The sequence below is a fragment of the Poeciliopsis prolifica genome, unplaced genomic scaffold (genome assembly GCF_027474105.1).
Source record: "Poeciliopsis prolifica strain line A6 unplaced genomic scaffold, Auburn_PproV2 SCAFFOLD041, whole genome shotgun sequence".
Lineage (NCBI taxonomy): Eukaryota > Metazoa > Chordata > Actinopteri > Cyprinodontiformes > Poeciliidae > Poeciliopsis > Poeciliopsis prolifica.
This window is the reverse complement of record NW_026562416.1, coordinates 4780913-4806636: the sequence shown is the minus strand read 5'-3', so window position 1 is coordinate 4806636 and position 25724 is coordinate 4780913. Positions and strand designations below refer to the sequence as shown.

Genomic DNA, 25724 nt, shown 5'->3' with positions numbered 1-25724 from the left:
CTTATGCTCAAACAAGAAACACTCATCTTTGTACTGTTTTTACTCTAAGAACTGCTTTTTATTTACACTGAAATTATATTTTGATGCAATACCAATTTTACTTAGATACAGGTTTTGTCTACCCAACTTAAGCCTTATGTTAGTTGTGTAATGTTGAAATTTTAGTTAAGTATTTTTTATTTGTTTTGAGCAGCAGTAGGCAGTAGTGCTGTTTCAGAAACAGAACTGCTGCTATCTTATGTTAATCATGTTTGTTTCTTGCTGGTAAAAAAGGTCTTGCCTGGCTGTGTGCAGCCTGCTACACTGAACCTTCCACTGCAGCAAGACTTTTTATAAAGTATTGAGATTGGAAGTATATTGTTCTGCTCAAATATGCAAAGATTAAAATACTGGATCTGTCAGAAAAAAAAAAGGCTGATTCAGGAAAAGAAAAATCTCAACAAAACCTGATTCTTGTTTTTCTGCTATTTGTTTGATTCAGAAACACTAACAACCAGCAGCAGCTACTGAAAAGTCCATCTTGGTGGGGCTGATGTGCCAGTAGATTGTTCTTCCTACTTCAGTTCAAGCATTAAAATGAATGGCTGGAAATAATTTAACAATAATATAACAATCTTCATACTGCAAAATAAGATGAAGGCTTCAGTTAGCTGAAAGTAACTTATAAAATGTACAGTATCTAATGATTTAATCTGTCAACAGCTAAATCTGAGTCAGTCACAAATGTAAATTCTTAAAAAAAATATTTTTAAACAAAATATTATTTTTAAAACAGTAGAAAAATACCAAACTAATGTCTGAATGCCTACAAGTTCAACTCTCAACAACAGGCTAAATTCTATAGAAACTGAACTTCAGAGAAAACAAACAATATATTAAAAGACATTTGTATTGGATGTAATAAACATGGCTACAAACCTGAAATTAATCTAGATGTCAGAAGAGTGGAATATTCTGCTGGTACCACAACATTAATCATTTAACAACCAGGCAAAATCTTAACAGATATTAATGTTCATAGAGCTGTTACAGCGAACAGCACTTCAGCTCCTCCTTGTTCAACATCACATTAGAATGACTAGCAAACAGTTTAAACAAACTAACATAATAATTATGGAGAATTTATATAAATTTCAATAATTAAAAATGAAGGTATCTGAATGATGATTCCAATGAATAGACTACCATAAACCACAAAAGCGATTAATAAGGTTTCCATAACATTAGGTTAATCTGAAATCGAATTAAACAAAGCTGTAAAGGTATGCCATTTGTAAAGACGGTATGATGCACATGATAAAATGTTTGAAAATCCTAAAATATTATCTGTCATGGTTTATGTTAATGAGTGCTCAGAGGAAAATGCTTTCGGTTTCTTCATTAGAAAAAGCAGAACTTAAAGAAACACATTTCCTGTGGAAAAAAAAATGCTAATCTGCTGTGGATGAGTCTGTGTGGTTTGTGAGAGGTTCAAACCACACCATTAATGAAATACAAAAAGGAAAACCCTATTCCTAAAAACTAAGTCTTTTTGAGCCAGGAAATTACAAAAAATAATGATAAACAGAAATTTATAGTATATTTAAGCATAAAATGAAAGTAACATGATGATCTAACTGGGTGTGCGATTTTAAGCGTAACCACTTCCTCATTTCTATTTCTTCTGAAACCAGAAGACAGAAGGATCAAAAATAGCAGCAGCAGAAGTTCTGACAAGCAGATTTTTATGTTACAGGATATTCAAGTGTAGATTTGAACTTCACAAAATACAAACAGAGGAATCAAGTCCAGCACTGAACTGTATCAAAATGTCCTCAGATATTTACTCCCAAGTACAGTCATCTAAGAAGGTGAAATATACCAGAAATGAACAAGAGAACAGAACAGACTGGGAGGACAAGGAGGTTAATATCTACGAATCTGCAGAAGACGTTGATGATTACTACTCTGTTTCTCAGCCACAGGAAGAGAGTAAGTACCGTAAATTATAGGACATCATCTGACTTTTCTGTTTTTTTAGTGAGAATCTGAATGTCAGTTATTTTTAAGCACTAAAACTCAGATTTAAGCATCCACTGTCTCTTCTTGCAAAGCAATGTCTCCATGTTTGTTTCAGAATAAACATCTAAATGTGTTATTGTGTCAAATCCAGATTATGTGCATCAAATGATCATTACACTTTGCGGTGTTGAGGTCTAGATTAGAGCACATAGCCTCTGAGTTGATAAAGAGCCAGTGAATTGCCTTTGCAGAGGTGCATCACAAAAAATCTTAATACTATCAAAACATCACATTTTGAGCATTTAACTTAAAAGGTAAATCTGAGATTGTTACAATTCACTACACACAGAACAAAACATATCAAGCATTCTGTTAATTCTCTGAATTATTTTATGTTAATGGAAACACAAGACTGATAGAATTTTATTTTCAATCGATAAAAAATCATGTTATGGCAAACAAATTTATAGAGACCACTACCGACTTTATGGCTGTCCAGCAGATTGTCACTTACTCCCTTCATAAGCAGAAAGCACCTCAAACAGTAACTGTTAAAGAAGCCACCTGTTTACACAGCACTGGTCAGGATTATAAATGGACATTTCAGAGGAAGGTAACAACCTGGAGAGGATTGGGAAGCAAAGCCTGTTGAATAGTTTGAGAGTGATTCATAAAGATGGACTCAATGCTTCAAGAGGCATCACACATAGAGGAATCCAGTACTATCATATTCTTTATCTAAGCCTGAATCAGAAACAAGTTCAGAGGAATCTTAACCAGACTAAAGAGAAAGGGAGAATTTGATTGTTGTTCACTGGTACAAAGATCTCCCTTCAGACAAAAGATTATTTTGCATTCATTTGAAAATGGATATCCCAGAATCTTGAGGAATAATGGAGGGACATTCACTCCAAAATGGTTCACATATTAAGTCCTAAGGCAGCAGATATGTCCATCAGAAAATTTTATAGCTCCTATAAAACTGATGCTACACCCTTCCTGCAAACACTGCTGCTCAATATGCTTCCTCACTATTGCTTCAATACGCTTCCTCTGAAAAGCTCAAGGTAGATGCCGATTTCTTTTTCCTGGTGGAAATAATAAATAAAATGATGCTCTTAGCAGCGGTGACTGTTTATGTCCTAAATGACAGTTGATCAAAATTAGCCTTGAGAAGAAATTTAAGACCTAATAATGCATAATATATTTAAACATGTTATTTAAGCCAGATACATAAATATAAGAACATAAAGTTTATTTTACTCCCTGATCAATTTCAAAGTTAATTTCCTTCCTATTTTTTCCTCTCCAGACCAGCAAACACAAAGACAACCAGCTGGGAGGAAAAGTTCTTACAGAAGAGTAAAACCCTGCAAAATGCTGCCATGGGTTATAATGTCAGCTGCCATCATCACCCTGACCATATACTGTAAGAAAAATGCAACACACCAACACAATGTGTATTTCAGTCAAAATTCAGATAAAATGTCAATTGCTTTGTAATTAATTAGTTAACATAAGCCTACAGTTTATAGTACAACAAGAAAATTTAGTCGGACATGAAGTTGGTTTGCTGCCGACATTTTGAATCAGCAGAAAGTCAACAAAAATATGCAAGAGCAGCTCGTTTTTTCTGGGTCTTCAAACACAACAGGCATCATGTCCTAAAGCTTTGTGTGGACAAAAATAGATGCAAGCTTGATAGCATTCAACCGAGATTCAGCAAACTTAGGAGAATAGCAGACGCAATAAATTTGTGAAAATATAAAACATAAGTCCATCATCAACATATGCACAACACTGGAAAGAGGACATTTATATGTAATGATGCACCACCTATAATGTGACTTTCTAAACCTGAACCGGACTGTAACGGCTGTTTTTGCAACTGTTAGCATGTTTGGAAAGGCATGTTTATTAGGCAGACATGAAGCTCAACTAAACAAAAAACTCATTTGTTTGATGAGATCGATTCTCAACATAAGAAAAATGTTAGTTCTGTCTCCTTATAAGCCGATAGAGAATAACTTAGCAGCTTAAGTGTCATTGCCAGTTTGAGGTACACATGGTAATTTGTGGTGTACTTGTTGAGCTCTTTGAATAACCCTTCCTGGAAACATTGCTGCTCAAAAGACAAACAACAGGTTCTATCAACAACTTTTATTTTACCGTATAAGAAAAAAACAATATGGTAATGACTGAATAACTATTTTAATAAAGTGGCAGTAGAACTAAAAATACTAAATGCAATTTTCTATTTTCGTTATCTGTAATGTTTACTTATAGTAAAATAAAAGACTCCAATGACGCCTGTTTCTTTAAATGCTTCAACACCAAAGTTCTTTTTTTTTTTTTTTTTTTTAATCAAAAAAAAAGTCAGGACAGGAAATGGTGTCTCTAACCGCACTGCCTGAAACGTTTCTCTGTTCACTAAGTGGAGAGCCCAGTTCAGCATCTCTTCAGCTGTCTTATTCTCATCAGCATGTTCTCAGATATTAAGTCCAATCCAGATTTAATCCAAAGAGTCAGATATGGCAAAGGAAAGCAAGAAGGAACAGCAGAGTGGGAGGAGAAGAAGGTTCACATCTATAATTATATAAATGACATGATAGATGATTCTCAGTTGGGAGGAGGTAAGTAAAGATAATGAGACAAACAGGACACATGTTAATTTTAGTCATTTTGAGTTTATGTGTTCAACTAAAGTTAATTATTCTCTCTTAACTTTGGTTCTGTAGGAAAACAAACTGAAAATCAACCTGCAGCCAACAAAGTGTCTGCTCGATTTGCAACCCTGAGCAGATGGGTGCTGTACATATTGATATTAGCTGGGATCATCAGTCTGACCGTGTACTGTAAGAAAAACTAACACATCAAAACAGATATTCTCAGTGTATTTTGATCACATTCTGGATTAACATATTTATTAAGCATTTATAATAGAATTTTCATCAAGAAGCGCTCTGTTGATTTGAGAGTTATAGATCACGACAGCGCAACGCGGTTCACTTATGAGTTTGTTTTCAGCAATAGTAGCTCTAAAATTGACTATTCAACACCTGTTTAGCACCTGCTGAAAAGCTGTTTGTGTTGTTCCAGTGGTTATAATGGGCAATTTGTAGATTTATTCCTTTTTTTATTTTTTCACCAGTAGAAAACAAATATTCAGTTATCACTGATTGAATTTACTGTTAGAATAAAACTCAGAGGCGATTTTTAGCTGATAGCATACATTCTAAAGTTTCATGTTTGGCATCATTGACTAGGTTTATGAAAATATGAACAATGTCTCGGTGCCCCCAATACTGGATAAAGTTAATCTGTAAGAATATCCACATTCTATGTAAGGCTGCAAGCATACAATGGGAACCAGGCTGGTAGAGAAGTAATTAATTCGTACAAAAAGGATCATACAGAGCAGTTCAGAGAATCAAGATATTGTAGCTCTAACAACAGGCTCCTTGTGAACAGACATTGGTATCCACTGAGTTCTCTGCAGAATATGTTTTACTTATTTTCAATGGGTGAAATTAAGGCTGGACATACAGAAACATCCACTCTGAAATTTCTACAGATTGTGTGGAAACATGCGGATTAGATGAGATTGTGGCGGTAGCATTGTGTTAGGACAGCCAGGAAAAGCAGTGGGGAAAATGCTTTACAGCTTTTACAAAGCGCGCAGTAAAGTCATCACTATCCTCACACTCAAAAGAAGTTCTGTAAATTTGCTGTGACTCAACCACATTTAAGATCAGCAGCAGTTCTCAGTATAGTTTGTGAAGAGGCTCACAAAAAGTGACCTGACTTCACTGACACCAGATATAACCTAGGTTATATAAAAAGAATAAAATAATAATAAAAAAAGAAATTAAAGTTATGGTTTAGATGTGATTTTATTAAATCTTTAGTCTGTTTAATTTTAGATTTTTCAGTACTTAGAAAATTATTGATTCTAAAAATGTTTTTTTTTCTTTAGAAGTTTCAAATAAAAGAACTGCTAAAATGTAAAAGTCACTTTTGAAATCCTCATGATATGCAGTATAAATATACAATAAAAATATTTTGTGTTTTATTAGCATACAATTAATTAATGCTATCAAATTTTACTTGTAAAATGTTGAACTGCTCATCAAATTTACTGAACAAATGATTTTGATACAAACCATTAGGAGTCAGATTGAGACAGAAAGCATTTTGCTGTTGAATTTCTGTGTCTGTCTTTAATATGTTGTTGTCTGTAATGAATTTTGCTAGACCAAGTGAAAGAAAAGAACATCTAGAGTGAATAAAAACAGAAACAAGGCATTTGAACATTTACCTCACTTAGACTATAATTTGCAATGTCACTTGTTTTCATTGGTTGTTAAATTTTGAAAAGGTTCTTTGAAAAACAAATAAATAGGTTGAGCTTAATTCAATTCTCCTGATTATCCCCAGGTGTGTAGGCACAGATTTACAAGTTATTTCAAGGGACTTTACTGATAAGCAAATCCAGTTACATCAAAATAACATTCAGTTCAATCATATAGACAGATTCAAAGTCAATTCTATGCATTCAAATTTGATTCTGGTTATAAAACAAAGCAGTGAATTTCAGTTTACTATGTAAATTAGTAAAAGATTTTTCAACTAAGAAAATTAACCAACTGCACTGAGTCACTAACTTTGCAGCAATGACCCATTTGCACAATCAAACCAAGGAGACTGGTGAAAGCAATAGAAGGTTTAGATAAGATTGAAACCAACCTGGAATGATCAGGTTTGGGATTTTTTGAATGGCACAGAGGTAAGTTATTCTGCGTTCAAAAATAAAGGATGCAACAGTGGCAGCTAAGACTATTGGCTAACTGTGGCTTGAAGCTGAAGGTAGGAGGGAAAAGTCAGGTTGTGGTGTGGAGTGAGGAGGAATGAGATGTTCCAGAGGTGAGTTCTGGGAATGCTGGTGAGTCTCCAAAGCAGATGCCTGGTCAGGTATCTGAGAGATGTAGGAAACGAGTGAGCAACTTGTTCCACAGAAGGATCTTGAGATGCTTGTATGCAGAGAGAACTTGAAAACAAAGTAAGTTGAAAATGAACATTTTTCAGAAAGCCACAACAGGTGGCAGGAGGCCTAGAGACTGTCATAATAGTCAACTAGTGATGCTCCTGCGGTTTCTTATAATCCTTAGTCTCCTATGAGGTGATTATCCTCAGGTAGGCAGACGGTAAACTCTCTAACAGATCCCAAACTCACAAAGGAAACACAAAAACACACCAAATTCCTCCTCCTGAATAAGCCCTTAGGAAGAGTGGGCAGTCCATTGCATTGAACTGCTGTAATCATCATTATGACAGACATTTCCTCATTTTACTGTATTAGGAAGAAAAACATCTTGCTTGTACATCATTAAAAACTGGAAATTTACCTGATCACCAGCTGGGAATAATAACATTCATAAACTACTTTAAAACTGCTGATTTAATATAATAATTCTGTTTCATTCGCCCTTTAGTCACTCTGGAAATCAACAAACTGAATAACATCCACAGCCGTCTTTCAGGTAAGAGACATTTCATACGTCAACACCAAATAACATAATTAGCCATTAAATGTTTTTTGTTTTTTTTTTGGGCTTCCGTTTCTAATTAATGTTATTTTTCAGAAACTGGAAACAATTACAAGCTAGAGTTACAAGCCAAACCTTTAGGGCTCATTTCATATTTAATCAGTATATTCACAATTCACTGCTTCACTTATTAACCAATGAATGTTGTTCTCCAGCGAACTACAGTGAGCTGCAGAACAGTCACAATCAACTGACTGATCAAGTAAACAGGTTGAACAATACAATTACAGGTAAGAAAAAAGTGGAAAAACTGGAAATAAAAATATGTATTACATACCCAAAATCATGGCTTGCATTTTCCCAAATTCAATTTTAGTCAAAATACAAAACATTGGGGAAAAAAAGACAAACGTTTTAGGAATAATCTAAAGAAAAAGAAAATCAATGTTGTTGGAATATATGTTTTAGCAAATGTTGACTGATGCATTTAACATAACGCTTCCTAAAACTCTGACCTCGTATAAAGGAAAGTGGTGCCCAGATGGATGGACCCGATTTGGATGCAGCTGTTACTTTAAAAGCCAGGAGAGAAAAAGTTGGTCTGATAGCAGGAGTTACTGTCAGGATAAAGGAGCCGATCTGGTGATCATAAACAGTAAAGCTGAACAGGTGAGTCTGCTCATATCTGTGTGAGCCTTCATAAGAATTTATCATCTTGGTTCTGATCTAATATTATGTATTTAATGCAATGTTTGAACAATTAATATTCCTAATGAAACATAATTAAACAATACAATGAAGCCCTACTTTTATGTAAAACAGGTGGAAATGAAATAAGATCAATTTCATTGATACGACAAAAAGAAGGCTGGTCCCAAAAAACAACAGAAAAAAATAATCATCACTGGAGCCAAATTATTAAAGAATGAAGAAGATATTTTATATGTTCAGTGTCATTAGATTAAATGATACAGATCTTATCTGTTGGATCCAACAGCAACAATATGGCTGTGAGAAGTCTTTGTTCTGAATTATTTTAGAAAAAAAAAGAAAGTCTTATTCCAGAAGGCTGATATAGAGATGATAATTTTCTGCCATCTAGAATTGATAGCATTACAGAAAACATGATCTAGATGATTTGTGATTTTAAGCATACAGAGAACCTGAATTAGGCTGGAGAGTGTGCTTTGCTCTTCACAGACTCTTGATAAATGACAAAGATCTGTCATTTATTTTCTTCATCTTCTAAATAACCAAGCTTAAAGGAATCAGTCCATGTTTCACAAAGATTTCTGATAAATTAAGAAAGAACATTGAAGAGGAGAAAACAAGCAGAAGGTGTTCACTCACCATCATGCTTCTAACTTTTTCAGGCCATTAATTGTTTCAGAAAAGGTATTAAACTATGGATGTCAAAGTCAAATACACAGAGGGCCAAAAAAACTAATTTGCTACAAGCTGAGGGCCGGACTGGTTCAATGTTTATTAAAATATATTGAAATGATTGCATATAGCTAATTGAACCAAGCCCTAACACAGTGTGTATTATTTAATAATTAAAAGAATAAAGCAATATTTTGTTATGGCTCTGTCAGTAACCTCAAGTGAAAACATTTTCAACAGACAAACAGCAAAAACTTTAATTGTATTGAAAAACAACATGTTTCTGAATATCAAGATAAATACATAAATTAAAGTGCATGCATTATAAACTGAAAATGCATTATTGTGCTGCTCTATATTCTTGTCTTTGTCTGTGTGTTTCTGAGAAGCTTGATAGATTATATTCTTAGATTATATTCTTTCATTATAGCCAAAATTTCTCTGCACAGAAGACAAACAGGCAGTGATGGCATAGTTACTTTGAAAAAGTAACTTTAATCAGATTACTGATTACTCCTTGAAAACATAACTTAGATTACTGATTACTTGATGTGGAAAGTAACTAACATTAAAAGTAACTATTTTAGTTACTTTCAGCAGCTGCTAACAACAACAATCTGCCGCCTATGAAAATGACTTTGATCTTTGCCAAAACTTAATTGAAAGTTACTTTATAATGTAACATCAACAATGTGTCTCCAGTTATAAGGTTGAACTGAAGGGGAGATTGTCTCATGGTTACAACAGTACAAAAAAAACTTTAGTAATTTGTGCGTGTTTTTGAGTGTTTCTATTGTCTGGAAAACTATAAACAGGATTTTTCAGAGCAACTTGACTATTCTTTTGCTCCATCGGGTCTGTTTGCACATTTTTTTTGGTACATCGCCACCTACTGACATCTTGTTTTCAGTCCTTGGCAAATAAATGATTTATGCTTCCAACACATATTGCATAGGCTCTCCTGGTAAAACTCTAAAACTGCTGCTCTTCTCTGTTTGAACACAGAAAATGCATGAGTAGAATACTTCACTCACACGATTGTGGTTTGAATGGAGCAAATTGTCATTCTGAGCAGCTTGTGTTCAGTGTAAAATGCTATGAAACACAAACTTCACAGATCTGCAGCTAATAATAGTTAAATAGGAAGATTAAAGCAGTGGAAACGAGGCGACTGAGGAAAGTCAAATGATAAACAGGAAGAAGGCATGCTGAGGTCTCCTCATCCTCTTCTCTGCTCTGTAAGTTAGTTTTATTTTTTAAGCAGAAAAAGCTCATTATAGACACAACATCAGCTCCATTAAGAATTCCTCTAGACCCTGATGGAACCCGGGAATCTTTTGATGCACTGAACTGTCCAAATGAACCCGAGTTTAACTCGATATATCACTAATTCTGATTCACAAAAAAATTAACTCTCTGCTCTCCTTGATACTGAGATGTCGCTCCATAAGATGAGTGTGGGTGAATTTTCCTTTGTGGAAAGAGTCTTTATCTTACAAGTTGATGCATTGAAGCTTCATCAATCATACTTTTTTTTTTCTTTAGTAGTGAAAAAAAGTAAGCAAAAAAATAAATCTACTTACTGTTTTTTCTTCACATTTTCATCTGTCATTCTTGGTCTAACTTTTGGTTTTTGTTTGTTTTTTGATGCAAATCTAACTTGTGGTCAGTTTTTATAGATGGGCTACAAAGATGATATACTTTTTAGTTCTGAGAAGTAAGAACAGACTGTCTATTTCTGTCATCTCGCTCCACAAACAAACTCTCCTCTAATGCAAAAAGAATGAAAGGTTACACAAATTAGGCAGAATGAGGAACAAAGTAATTGGATAAAATGTCCATGAAGTTTAGGGCTCTGTATAAATAAGAGTAAAACTAAAACCAAATGTTCCTCATGAGCTGCTGTTTTCCTCAAAATTTAGATGCAAATGGATGAATTTCCTGTGCATTCAGCTCTGCAAAGGTCTGGTAACAAACTGTTCATGTGACTCAGGTTTATAAAGGATGAATATCAAAGTTGAGGGACAGCAGCTCTGGAGGACTGGATTTCCCTTCTTGGGTAAATCAGATCATTCTTAATCCCGTATCATGCCTATTTATCAAATATCCTGGGCATATTTTAGCAATGTTTCTGAGTAATTCATCATACCCACATTGAATATTATTATAATTTAGTATTTTTAATTAGGTGATGCAGAAAATGGTCTTATAAGTTGCACCCACAAAACAAAGCAATTCATTATAACTTGACCAATTAAAAAAACTGTTAAAAAAACAGTTAAAAAAAGAATAGGGAAGAAATAACAGAATTTGAAAGAAATCTAAAATGAAAGATCAATTATGTTTTATTTTAAATGAAATAAGTTATAAAGATAGATGTTTACTATTCTGAAATAAAATGCTGCTTTTACAAAGATTCACTTTGTATAAACTTGCAATCTTTTTACTGTATTACATCCACCTCGTTATTCCATTTTAAACAAAACATGTCTTTTGTTATCATCCCTCAACTAGGAATTCATAACACAGTTAAATAAGAATGGAGAATCTTGGATTGGTCTTCGATGGACTCAACAGTGGATAAATCATCAATGGACATATGACTGGAAATGGGTGGATGAATCACCAATCACAGAAACGTGAGTTTAAAGACATTTTTGAAAGGCGTACCCACATTACATTGAACTCATTCTTTAACTGGTAATGCTATAATAGTTACTGCTTGGTGCTCCACAGCAAAATAGTCTTTTTCTTTTTTTAATATGATCTTTTTAGGTTTACTTCTGCACTCCAAAACCATATCAGTTGCATCAGTTAATAGTTTAAAATACACATTACCATTTCTATGTGATGCAACTATATATGTGACACAATAAGTCAAAGAAAAAATAAATAGGTCTACTTGGATTCTTTCTATGGATTCTTTCATGCAATTTATGAACTATTACTAACCTTTAAGAAGTCAAAGCAATATAATTTTTGTTGGTTTCTACTTTCCAATTAAGTCTATTTATATCAGGGCCCAAAGTCGGTCCTAGAGGGCCGGCGTCCGGCACATTTCAGTTCTCTCCCTGGTGGTAACGGCCATTTCAGCACGTCAATGTTTTTCTTAGGCCTTCTAATGAACCATCATATGATCCAGGTGTGTCAAACCAGGGAGAGAACTCAAATATGCAGGATGCCGGCCCCCGAGGATCGACTTTGTGCACCCCTGGTTTATATATCTGCTTTAACTATAATGAAAATAACAGGCTTAAAGTTATGAAGTTTATAGCTCTGTATAAATAAGAGGAGAAAATCTAAAACCAAAGGTTCCACCAAACCATATTTCTCAAAAGAAAACCATTTAACACTAGATGAGGTAAATAATTTGGATTCATAATGAAGTAGGAAAGATGAAGTAATTATTGAGCTGATTGCAGAAAACTTCATGGAAAAGAAATAAAACACGAGCAGAGTCGCACAGGAAGACCAAACAGACAATAGAAAACAAAGACAAATAAATAATTAAGCTAATATGAGCAAAAATCGAAATGAACAAAAATAAATAAATACCAGAATCTGGCAATAGCAAACCCAGGAAATACAAACTGTATCCTGAGCAAAATGAAGATCATATTAGCAACAATTATCAAATAATGCAGGAAGCAAAGGATGCAACCAACTCAGAAGAAAAAAACAAACAGGAAATGACATAACCTGAACAGGTTAAAGATCATAACAAACACTGCATTGCATGTTTTCTTTAAAGTCATTAAAGAATTATTCAGATCAGATACTGAGAAGAATACAGGAAGTATAAGACTGAGCACCTGGACATAAAATGAAAGTGTGTTTTTCTCCCAGCCCTCCTAGTGTATGAAAAAAAGTAATAATTAGACATCAAAAAGAAAGTAGGTTTAATTCTGACAAAAACATCAGTCATGTCTAATAAAGTCTTATTTTTCCCACAGGTTTTGGGGATCAGGATTGCCAACATCTACCAATTATGAGACATATGCAGCATGCTGCAATTCTGAAGGGAAATGGATACAATCATATTCCTACCAAAGGAATTGGATTTGTGAAAAATAAAGCATCAAATCAGAAAAAGTAACAACCACTTTACTTTTTTAAATGATGTTTAGGTTTTTTGAGTCACAGTTAATTTTGAGTCACAGTTCATAGCTTAATGTTTCTTTCTGAGTTTTGTGCAAAAGGACAATATAACCAAATGACAACAGATGATGCTTTGATTAAAAATGATTAATTATGATTAAAGTTGAATTTAGTTATGAGTTCTTAACCATTTCTCATTATGGTTAAACTTACACATGTATTGCAATCGTATAAATATTTTATCTGGTGAATCTTGTCAGTGTGGCAAAAAGAAAATCAATCTTTACTGGAAAATAGTAATAGCAAAATAATTTCAGGTTATAGCTTTTAAATGATCTACTTTGATGCAGTGTCATGGGGTTTGGACAGTTTTGTCAATGTAGTAAATTTAATATTTTGACTAATTCAAAAATATACTGTAAAGTTTAAACATGGGAGACGCATAAAATAAACTATATTCTAAAATTGTAAATGTAAAAAGGAGAGCTTGTTGTTCTTTTAATGTTATTGTCCTTTTTTATCCATGTAGCATAATCTATGTGTAGCCATCAAATAAATAATATTTTTTATGAAAATAAAGATTTTTTTCAATGTTTGCATGTCTTAAATCTTGTTTTCATTTGTTGAGTTTGCTGAAGGAGCACTTCTCTAGTTATTTCTCTATTATTGAACTGTTAAACTGTGATGTTTCCTGCTAAAACGTGTCACAAAGGGAACTGAACTGGGCCATAGAAATCACTTTCTAAATATTTTAGGCCATAAGCACATCTAAAAGAAATGATCAGAACTCAGTTTCCAGCCCAGAAAGGCAAAAATAATTCAGCTCTCATAATTAATCCCTTATGCCCCAAACTGAATATTAGGGCATTGATACCACTACTCACATTATGTACAAGAATAGAAATTACAGATTTGAACTAGGAATAGTTAATATCACCAATAACATAGAATTAACTTTACAATCTTAAAAAAACACCAAAAAAACCCAACAACCTGAATCCGAATGAGTCTTTTAGCCAATACCAGGTCAGACAACCAAGAGAAAAGCAGCTGTCACTCTCTATGCATCAAACAGACACATTAAAGAACACAACCACCTGATAAGAAAGCTAAACAAATGTCTTTTATTTAACTTTTGAACCAAATTAGGTTATTTAAAAAAAAAGACACATTCAACAACAGCCAGCTACAGAGCAGCTACAAAATAAAGGATAAGCTTGAAGGACGGAGAAAAATTAAAACAAAATGGAAAACATTGTTCTCTTGGAAACAAAATCCTTCACAAATCTTGAAATTAGAAAAATAGTTTTGACATTTTCAGTTTGTCTTGAAATGCAGGCCCTGTTTGACTGCAACATATTTAAATGCCTGGACTAAAAAGTAAATAAGAGTGACTGAAAAACCCATTCATGCTTGGTTTGTTGCTTTCAATATGTGAAACGGTGAAGCCACGAATAAGGAGTGTTTTTCACAAGACTTGGTCAAGTGAAATTGCATCAAATTCACTAAACAACATTTTTCAGCTCACAAACAACCAGCACGGCTCAGTACACACTACAGAGCTTTGTAGTATGTTTTTTTTTTCTCTAAAATTGGACCTGGTTTTAGATTTATTTCAGAATGATAAATTTTTTATTACCCATTCCACACAGCGGTGGCTTTAAAAAGAGTAAAGCAGTACAACTTACCACTGGACCCGGCTCGCCACGATCACCTCTGGCCCCTCGGATTCCAGGACCGCCCTGATACAAACCAAAAACATTGGAATTACTATGCAAGATCAACAACATTCAGGACTTACACATGTTTATTTGTGTGAAAGGAAAGGAAAAAATGACAAGAGAAAGAGAACAAGTAAACTGTTGGACTGAATGGATGATTATATATGATATGATCTGTATTTGCCAAGTGAACGTTGGGCGTATTGGAAGTCATTCAATTGATCTGTGCTGTTGAAAAGTTTTATATACTGAAAGTACATGCAGGTGTTTCTTCTATTTATTCTTTTTAGTGACAAAGCTGCAATACTTCTCATAGATAATCAGGTTAAAAATAATAAGTTGCTCACAGGCACTCCGGGAGGACCAGCTGGACCTTTGCTGTCCTGTGTGCAGGTGCAGGCTTTGGGTAAGGCTGGACAGTCTACCTCCTTCCTCTGGATGATGATAATGCCATGCAAATGACAAAGAAACAAGAAACTTAATGTGATGACAAAGGGATTAAAATATGATAAAAGCAAGCAAAGTAAAGGTTTGACATTAAATATGAACTAATGAACTGATGGAAGATTAGTGTATAAATCTATAAAATCTCCATCTGAGGTACAATAAAAACTTTTTTTTCCAACTTTTCTCTGGCCTATTTGTATAGTCATTTAACAAATTCAAACTGATTGGGTGGTTAAATGTTTATGAAATATAATTCAATTACAACACTTGACCGCTGTCTTGACTTTTCTCTCATAAGCTATTAAAAGAATTTCACTGAAGTGAAAACACAAAGAGCATCATGTCTAACATTTCGCTTCATAGCAGAAGCCAACTTTTAAAAAATGTGAAAAAAAACAAACTTTTATGTGTGAAATAAATAAATGAGCAATAAAATTGTATCCAATTTTGACAAAGTATCAAAATCAAAACAGTAAAAAAAAATGTGACCTCACCAGACCAGGCAGTTCACAGCACTTGTCTCTGTTGGCCCAGGATGTGCTGCAAATAATGTCAAAGTTCTGGAGCTGGAACTGCAGAGAAAACAACATGGGATACAAGTCTGAACACTGCAAAATGCAACTAAAACTTGGACATAAGGGTTAGACTGTTTTACAGTGAAGTTACACATTTAGTTTAGGAATAATAAACCTACATAACAGCAAAAAGTCATAATATGACTCAGTATAGTAAATTTATGATCAAGTTTTGCTTTCAGACATAACAGAAATGTAATGAAGTTTAGCCTGATTGCCAACCAAAAAACAGAGGAAGCAGTCACAAACATCTAATAAGTTATTTTAACAGACAAATAGGCGAAATGTAAAAACCACATCTTTAAACAGATGAAGTCAAAAGAGGAAATTCATTTGGAAAATGTGCCTGGTTTCTTAACTATGATTTTATTTTAAATTTGTTCACTAAACCTTTTAATTTTGGCAGTTTACCTTCGGGTCCTCACTAAATTGAAGCTGAATTAGCAAAAAAGCAATATGATAATCTCTGATATGGAAAATTGGACAGATATTGATGTTTCATGTTTTTAAACTCAAATATGTTTTAAAGATTTGACTCCAAATGAAGGTGGACAGAAAGTTAAATGAATAAATAGAGACACAAACATAAACCCTGCTAATCAATCACTATAATTAATGTCTCATAACAGGACTTCTTGAGATGATCTCTGTGACCCGACCAATCAGATGGACCGGTAATAACCAGTCTGAAGATCCGAGACTTGCTGGGAATAAAATTATACTCTGTGGTCATGGATTGTTTAAAGACTCAAAACGTAGTTTGAATCATATTAGGGTAAGAATTTAGTTGCTTCAGTAATCAATAATGATCTGATCTGGATAGACAGTAAAGTGGAATCTAGTGGTGCAGTGCTGCATGTGCTGCGCTGTGTGTGACGCTCTATTTACCGGTGCAGAGTTGTCCTTGTTCTCTCGGGAGCGAACCATCCTGCCCAGAACTTCCACTCCATCTGTGGAGATGTTTCCCGCTGCGTTGATGGACTTCTCTGCCACCATTTTGCAGTCGATGAACACTTTGGCACTCGTCTTGCTGATTGCAATGTGCAGCTGCGTTAAACCAGAAATAAAACAGAAGTTCATAAAGTCTTAGAAGAAACATTGAAGCACCTAACAAATACTGCTATAGGATCTGAACTTTATGCCATGATTATTAATCATAGCAGATACTACAAATAAGATGCTGATCAAATGTAACATTAGGAAAACAGATGAGGTGAAGAGAAAGGGTAGCTGTTTAAAGAGCAGGAGAAGAGCTCCCTCTACTTGTGTGCAGCTGTAAATGAATCCAGTTTCTTGGACAATTTTCCAGCAGACGATGCATAAACATCTATACAACACCCATAGCATGAAATAAAAGTTACAAATGTGGGGGAAATAGTTATTTGTATATAAAACTGAGTGCCTGGTCAGGATATTAACCCAAGTGACTCCCTACTTTTACAGATGTGATAAATGTAGGAAAATCACTCAGTTTTGCTGACCATATGCAGACTGTCAGAGCTTATTTTGTGCAATGTTAACACAGCTCTTTTTTAAACTACAGGTGCTGGTTTTGTTCTCAGTAACATAGGTATTTGTGTGTTGAGCTGAGAAATCCCTCTGTTTCAGAAATGTGACACATTGCCAACCTGGGGTGAGATATTCTGTTTAATTGGTGTCAAACACACATTAACAGCTTCATGTTCAGATTCCAGGAAAAGAAATCAAAGTTTAAGAGGCAATGAGATTAAAATAAAAAATACAGATGAAGAAGCCAAGATATGCAAACCTATATTCTACGGGTTAACATTATGTTCATTTTGAATAATTAAATATTGAATGTGTTTCATAATAAAGAACATTTTTTAGGGTTAATACTAAATGTGACAAATTGCTGGAGGAAAATACTTTTTATAGTTCATGTATGTCTATGTTATAGTTTTCTTAAAACAGGAACCTAAACATGTCATCCTTCCAGTTATTTTTTTGTTTTGATCTCATGTTCCTAAAATGACTCATATCATGATCAAAAAGATCTCCGTTGTGTTTAATTTTATAGTAAACTTTAACCATGTCACTACATAGTTAGCATTATTTTGCAGACATTTGTAAACTATAAAACATTCCCTCTGAGAAATTAAAATAAATGACAGACAGCTACATTTAAAGTGGCTGGGATTGAAGCCAGGTCTCTTACATCTGAAGCCAAGATTCAGCACAGGAAAAAGACGGACTGCTCGTTCTGGAGCCAATTTTCAATTGCAAGCACAGACTCAAGGAGTTCTACTATCTTAATGTGTTGTTTATGAGTTAAAGTGGGAGGGAGTGCATAATGAATAGACAGATTGGGGTCTCATCTGTAGTAATGGGATTAAAAAGGAAAGTCTCAATTTACAAGCTCAGCAACATAAAAGAGACATGAATCATGTCCAAAAGAAAAAAAAAAACTGTTAGAAGCAGAAAGACTTGAGAGGTTCACGTTACAGCAGAAAAAAACTGCCTGAAATATACAGTCAGAGGAACGAATTACAACAATGACCCAGTGAAAGTTTAGATCTAAATCAAAAAAATAATCCTTTTACACAGAAGAATAAGTAAAAGTTTCAATCTGTAGATATGTAAAACCCGTTGACCAATACCCCAAAGACTCAGAGGTAACTGAAGCTAAAGGTGATTCTTCAAAGTATTCACACTGGCAGCAAAATGCACACATTGCTGTCAGTTTTATTTGTCAAAAAAGTTTAAAAATGTTTTTCTGCCGCACAATTAGAGACCACTCTGTTCATCACAGAATCCCAGCTAAACTTGTTGAGGTTTGTGAAGGAGCCTCAGAGTCCTGCTGGGTCATAAAGCTGAAAAGTATCTTTTGATTTTAACTGAAGCTTTGAGCAACTTTGAAGTTCTTAGTGAAATTTGGAGCAGAACAAACAACTATAATCCTTTATTTTGCTTTTGTCTTTATTTTAAATGCAATGTATCTGTTCCAGACAACAATTTTGCTGAATAGCCTCAGTTGGGATCATCATTTTTTTGTGCAACCTCTCAGAATAGGACATTTTCAGCTGAAGTGCAGAGGAGTGCTGTAAAAATACTAATATTATTTTGCAGCACTAAAGGGTCATCAGAATCAGGGAAAAAACTGTTCCTGATTCTGATTGGCTGGAAGATAGTAATTATTACCCTCTCAAATCTGACAAGACTCTTTACTATCTCCAAAAGAAGCTGTTACTAGGCAACACCATTTGGTTTCTAAAGGGGAAGGAAATGCAATAAGTGTAAAAAAAAAGATACCACCTCATATATTCAGCATTTCAAACAAACTGGCCCATTAGACAAACACTTGCCAGAAGGAAAAAGTTGTAGCTCTAATATACAACAAGAAAAAAGCTGAGGATGCAGAACGTAGAACATTTTTTTTTGCAGCAACCTTTCAGCTGGTAATATGTGCAATATCAATTGACGGTGATAAAATGAAGCTTCTGCTTGAAATCTAACCACGCAGCACTTTCCTGCAGTTGTGTGGAGGAGTGCTGAGCTATTTTGTGCTTCATAAGGTCACTGCTGCCAAACAATTGACAAAATGTGTCTTACATCCAAGACTTATTGCTACTTTTATTAAACTGACTCAGAGTTACTATGTGGGGGGGAGGAAGTGTTTTTGTTCAGGAACTGGTTGGCATTTCTTTTTCCAAACTTGGCCACAGTTCTAAAACATCTAAGAATATCTTGACTTAAAACGTAAAACTGTGCTCCAACCCTGCTCAATTCCATCTTATGTACCCATGACTGTGTGTGCACTAGAAAATCCATACTTATATGCACATGCAGGAAGTGCAGAAGTTTCTGAGACTTGAGTTAAATCTTACTGAGACTGTGGAGTGTGAAGGTCGACCACCTTATCAGAGGATACAGCTTGCGGAAGAACATTTCCACTCTCAAAATACCCTAAAATGTCATTTTTCAGCAAATAAAACTGTTTAGAAATAGGCAGGTAAAGTACAACTGAAGGAGACCATAAAACCCTCAAGGTGGGTTAAAAGGACACGTCAAGTGATTTTACTGATTATCACTTTAGTTATCTACTTTAATCCCTAACCGCATGAACCAATACAGATGTCGGCTTGACTTATCAGGAAAGCTGTGGAGGTTCTGGTCCTCCGGGATTATAAAATCTACTCTGACTCACTCAGACTCGTACGCGAACACACACATGCACAAGCAGGCAGAGCAGAACAAAAGGTGAAAAGGTAAGAGGGGTAAGCTCTGCTGACAGCAAGCAGACAGAAGTGACTGCAGATCAGTGAGCGAGTCGCTCTGATGATAACACAACGCGACGGTGAGCAGGTTCAGACTCGGGGCGTGACTCAACTGAAGTCAGCCTGTTGGGACACCAGCCACTGTAACACTGCTCAGAAAGACTGGGGTAAAAATAGAACAAGGCAGGAGCGAGAGACGGCAAGAATACGAAGCTGAACTTTGCAAATCAATAAGTTGATAAGCCAGACAGTTGGACTGAAAAAAAAAATACAAAAATGAAAAAACAGAAATAAGATGGTAATGCAGCTGTCAACCAATCAGTCACTTTATTTTGTGGCAAGTGTTTCTTTCTGATATTCTCTGAAATACATGTAATAAATTTAGTCCTCCAATACAGAGGGACTTTTTGGCTCTGGAGCATCTATTTACTTCTTGCTTTTGCAGAAATTTTCACTATGACTCAGCATCATAGTCTGCATTCTCTTTGCCAAGTCAGGCTTTCGTAGGTGACTTATCCTGCAGGTAAAAAAATGTAAACGCTACATTTTGTATGCATCAGAACATCCTGATCAAGACATCTGAAGGTCAGTGTGAAGGGAATCAGACATTAGAAAAACAAACGCATACTGGCATTCTGACCTTGTGAAAGCTTCCAAAGAAGAGTTTTTTGATTTCTGGATCTTCAAATGTGACAGTCTGAAACTCTCCCCTGAAGTCGTTGTTGAAGAATGTCAAAGTTTTTCCTCCATCTGCAGGGAAATACACAAACATGTGTAATAGAACGAAACAATCAAACAAGACAAAACAAACAAAACAAAACACATACATTAAAATGTATTTGTTATGTTATAGTCAAGCATTTGTGTAAATGTTAAGCTTCTTGTCTGTCACTTTCATCCAGAAAATTAACGAGAGGTATAGGCCACATGTACATGCAGCCAGCATGTAAATCTATAATGCAAGTCTAATTTTGTTAAACAGACAGCACTTTTCTCTGTATTGACTCTTCTATGCGTCATAGTATCCTCTAAAATCGGTTGTCTTATTTAATTGCACAGATGCTATTGAGTTTTTTGTACCCATGGTCCTCACTATGGTGACATTCAAGTCAATATAACAGATCTAAATTGAATTCCCACCTCTCCACCTTGGTGCTAGGAGTTGCCATGCAACAGTTAGCTTTCTACAAGTGTGATGCTTGTTTGGATGAAAAACGTCTTGTGGTAATTAGTGAGGCTCTCATGGTTGTATTGCATTTTCTATTAACGGAAATGTTTGTAATGAAAGAATGGCACTTTGTGAAGCTTTAAACATAAAGTTGTTTTACATACTGTCCAGGATAACTCCAGTTAGTGGATCGTTGTTCTTATTGAGGATCTCCCAGATAGCAAAGGGCTCCTCCGGCGTGTCGGGCAGCACTCTGAACAGCAGGGTGATGGTGTAGTCAGAGGGAAGCCCCTCAGGATGGATAAACCTGTGAGTCAGAACAACAGATGCAACTGAGACATTCTAGGAGATTATCTTGAGGTTCTGTTGACTAATAAGTTGTGCTTTGCATTCCAAAATGTCATCACCTCTCACTTCAACAAACGCTGTATGCCGTCCTATCTGTGCAGCTTATCAAATTGTCATACCTGGTTGGCTGTGCCATCAGAGCGTTGCTGTGCAGGTGGAAGCAGGGAAAGGCATTGAAGGTGCCAGGTACCATGGAAACACCAGAGATACTGTTGTACTTATTTTCAACAAGTCCAAACAGCTCCATCATACGGAATCCTGCAGACAGGTGGTGGGAATGAGATCTTGTTAACATCAAAGAAAATTAGGCCAGGGGGCTGCAGACGATTCAAGAATATTTATCTCAGATAGCTGAGCTCACTTTAAAAGATAGACACAGTTATAAACAGAGTGTTAACCTTTTTTCTGTCTATTGCAGATCATCTGCTCATCTATCTCTTAAATTACTAAGTCCTTCTCTCTCCAACCGACTGGCTGCTTATCCTCCTGCACTAAAGCACAAATGAACCGATTTGATTTTCTTCTCTCTCTCCTTCCTAGCATTTCCGTATTCACCTCCTTTTGTCCGGTGTACCCTTTATCACTCATCAGCAAAAGTTCAAACCATCTTAGATTTTCCTCTAATTGCTAAACTCACTTCTATTTCTGCTTGATTTGTTTGATCCAATCCAATAAAAAAGGCTATCATTTCTAGCTCATCTTGAAAAGCTTCTCTTTAACTATTTCAGTTTCTGTCACAAATCATCCCTAACATTTGTTTCCATCCATTCAAGTACTTACACTTCTCCAGCTTCAGTACTTCTCCACTGCTTGCAACTGTCCTGTTTCACCTCTCTTAATAAAAACGTAATCTGTCCTGCTTTTATTTACTCTAATTTATCTTCTTTTCAGAGCATACCTCCACCTCTCCAGAGTTTCTTATCTGCTCCCTACTCCTGTGGAGTCATGAAGTTGACTTCACACATTGTGATCTATAAGGACTCCTGCTAGACTTCATCTGTAAACCTGTCTGTCACTACTGTAGGACCTTAAACAGGGAGACCCAAGCTTCCCTCCGTCCACCCACTTGTACCGACTCCTTCAGGACAATTCCAAGGCTTTGCCAGGACATTTGAAAAACATTATCTGTCCACCATATCCTGGGTATTCCTCTGGGTCTCCTCCTGGTGGAACATGCCCAGAACATCTCACTGGAGAGGAATCCTACCCATATGCCGAGGCACCTCATCTGGCTCCTCTAGATGTGGAGGAGTAGTGGCTCTACCATGAGCTGTTCTTAGATGACTAAACTTCTCATCCTATGTCTAATGGAGAGACACTCTGTGGAGGAAACTCATTTCAATTACTTGCTTTGGCATTCTTGTTCTTTCAGTCACTACCCTCGATGAACAAGTGACCCTAGATGAAGGTAGGAACAAAGATCGACCAAGAAACTGAGAGCTTGAATTCTGGCTCAGCTCTTTCCGCACCACGATGGATGGATACATTGTTTGTATCATTGTAGACACCACACCAATCTGGCTAATAAACTCACATTCCATTTTTCCAAAATTCCTGAACAAGACCCCGTCCAGGTCTGTTCTGTTCTGGGACTTCTTCTACACACTTCACCACAGTTTTGTTGTCTCTGTACATGTAAATGCTAAAGTACTGAGATAACAGAGATAACATAGGGCTTTTATAATCACACCATCACACAAAGCACTTTACACTAATGCCCTTCATGCTCAAAACCTCTCACACATCAATCATTCATATGCAGACTGTTAGGCAGATAGGGGTTAAGCTGGGCACAGTGTGGAAGTGTTAGAAGCCAGAACCAAACCCATGTCTTTCAGATTGCAAGGAAGCCACTCTAATCACTGAGGCACAGTTGACGTTCTCTAAACCACCCTGGCGTATGTCTGCCACATTCGACTCATTCAGTAACCCAGTTCTTTCCTCTGTACCTTGTTCTCTAAATTTAAGAAAACAGTGGAAGTCTTTTCTGTCTCTACACTTCTCCATAAAGCCTTTCAAAACACACGTCACATCCTTACTGCTCTTCTTCTATTTAACACCACTCTCACTGAGTGAGAGATCATCACCTCACTTCTAAGAGTAGCTTCAAAAACTCTTTCCCATAGCTTCATGAAATGACTCAGCGGCACTTTTCACCAGTGGTTATTTTGTACCACAGACAAGCCACTTTCACATGGTACGATGTAAAAATAATCATTTGAAAAAAAAAAAGACTTAAAATGGGGACACAGAGCTCTAAACAAGTTAGTCTTTTAACAGTCATTAGTAAATTTTTACACAAACAAGAAGAAATTACATTCACTTGTCCTTTAGTACATTGTAATCAGGTTTACTTCTACATGTAACTTGTTGAGATAAAGAGTAATTCTGTAACATTTACCTGGGGTTGTGCTGCCACTCATTGGTATTGATGGGCAAGCTGTTAAAACAAAACCAAAAAAACAGTCAGCACAGTAGTGAAGAAATGTCACATGCTGTTTTCCTAAAGGAAGTCGCACTCTAACTAAGACGTACTCGCAGTAGCGGCCTCGCACACAAAGGTCACCAGCTTCTCTTCGATCCTCTGAAAGGCGTCCAGGTCGTCCACGAAGAAGACGTGCCTGTCGCTCGGTTTACTGGCGATGCTCACCAACTCTCCATAGTCGGCATCAGCGAAGCCGATAGCAAACACAATGTAACCTTTACAAGGAGGGTGGATGAGAAAAAAAAAATGCTTTGTCTTCAGTATGGGATTCAGTAACTGAAATTTATGCAAGTTGTCCTTTATTAAACAACAATTAAACCGTGTGGCAACATGGTGCGCTTATAAAAAAGAAAATGGAATGATAAACTATTATACCAAACACTCTAAATGTCTAGAGTATTTTCTGGTCACAACATAATAGTGTAGATGAAACGGTGTGTTGTACTAAAATGAAAGCAATAGAATATTGCTTAAACTGGAAGCTGCTGTAAGTCCTGGAAAAGGTGTTTGCACACAAAAAAGGATCAGAATTAATGTGTGGGACTACAGGTTACAGACAGGCTCCCAACACCCCATTCAAAACAAAATAAAATCAAACAAACCAGAGTTTTAGCTACATATATAACCATTAAAACAAGACAAATCATTTCTGACCTGACATCTGCATCTCTTTGGAAACTTTATTGACATCATCCTGGGATCGGCCATCAGTCAGAACTACAAGGACATTAGGGATTCCTCTCCTGGCTCCTCCTTCAGCTGTAAAGATGTTTTCCTTCACATGCTGGATGGCTCGGCCTGATTGAAAAGATGAAACCGTCAATTATTTCCAACAATTAAATCAGAGCGTGGCAACCGATCTGCATAAAATGCTAAAAATCTGAATTTTTAATTTTTCTTTATTTATTTTCCTCATAGGAGAGAATTTACATGTTTGAGAAAAAGCACAAATAATTAGTGTACCTCTTTTAGTGGCAGAAAAATGGTCTTAAATCACACAGTGTGTTTGGGACTAAAAAAGTAAATAGGAGAGGTGCTTGAAAACAGGCTTTGATTCACGCTTCCTTGCAGGTTTATTCGCATTGTCGTTAAAATAATTTGTGCACTACAAAGCAATGTTACATCAGAAAACAAATCTGCAGTACAAATTTAAATAAACTGCATGAAGATTGCATATTATGGATCAGTGCTGCTGAACAAATGTATGCCTTGGAGGGTTCATCTTCTTGCCAGAAGTCAGATCAACCCTCCACACATACCAATATCGCCCCGAGTGTTTAGGATTTTAATTTGGCGCCAGTTAAATTGCTATGTCTCAGATGTTTGTGGCAGTAACCTTTGAAGTTCGTGCCGCTGCACAGTTTCTGTGCTAGAAAAACACGAACCGTCAATGAGTCACCACTTAAGTTTACTTCGAAAATGAAGCCATTATTGACAGCATGATTGTTGGTTTTTCCACATAATAATTAGTCTCAAAATTGGAACTTTTATCATGATGACAGAGGTGATATGTGATGCATGACACATCGATACAAATAAAAATGAAAAGAGATGCATCAAAGGGAGGTAGTGCCAAGGGATCAGCTTACGTTGTCACATACAGACGCATACAGCCTTTCAAGGTAACCTTAACAATGGCGACATCATCAAAGCTCTTATGTGCAAAGTGTGCATAACCATAAAAATCTCACACGGCTATTTCTAAGGAAAACTTCAG

General features: G+C 35.7%; 2 protein-coding genes across 7 annotated transcripts in view; one reads left to right on the top strand and one right to left on the bottom strand.

Annotated features, from left to right (window-relative positions):
* Positions 1-25724, bottom strand: part of LOC129375852 (collagen alpha-1(XIV) chain-like) — a 126191-nt gene that overhangs the window by 13439 nt on the left and 87028 nt on the right. For 5 of the 6 annotated variants that reach the window (XM_055055200.1, XM_055055201.1, XM_055055206.1 and 2 more), the window contains 10 exons: positions 24662-24805; positions 24058-24222; positions 23924-23962; positions 21642-21780; positions 21339-21481; positions 20647-20756; positions 16660-16818; positions 15691-15768; positions 15097-15183; positions 14717-14770 (listed from right to left, as the gene is read on the bottom strand). In XM_055055200.1, the coding sequence (XP_054911175.1) occupies positions 14717-14770; positions 15097-15183; positions 15691-15768; positions 16660-16818; positions 20647-20756; positions 21339-21481; positions 21642-21780; positions 23924-23962; positions 24058-24222; positions 24662-24805 (1118 nt within the window). The remainder of the gene's footprint in view (positions 1-14716; positions 14771-15096; positions 15184-15690; positions 15769-16659; positions 16819-20646; positions 20757-21338; positions 21482-21641; positions 21781-23923; positions 23963-24057; positions 24223-24661; positions 24806-25724) is intronic. The other variant, XM_055055203.1, reaches the window with a different exon arrangement.
* On the top strand, positions 1733-13562 carry LOC129375853 (CD209 antigen-like protein E). Its single transcript, XM_055055207.1, has 7 exons — positions 1733-1971; positions 3314-3430; positions 7494-7541; positions 7763-7837; positions 8074-8216; positions 11445-11569; positions 12884-13562. The coding sequence occupies exons 1-7, from the start codon at positions 1809-1811 to the stop codon at positions 13002-13004; spliced, it is 792 nt and encodes a 263-aa protein (XP_054911182.1). The 5' UTR covers positions 1733-1808; the 3' UTR covers positions 13005-13562.

Bases quoted from the DNA above. Each gene is read 5' to 3' on its own strand.
- LOC129375853 (XM_055055207.1), top strand. From the start codon at position 1,809: ATGTCCTCAGATATTTACTCCCAAGTACAGTCATCTAAGAAGGTGAAA. The intron at 1,972-3,313 runs GTAAGTACCGTA...TTTCCTCTCCAG, and splicing joins TTCTCAGCCACAGGAAGAGA to ACCAGCAAACACAAAGACAA. The intron at 7,838-8,073 runs GTAAGAAAAAAG...CCTCGTATAAAG, and splicing joins GTTGAACAATACAATTACAG to GAAAGTGGTGCCCAGATGGA.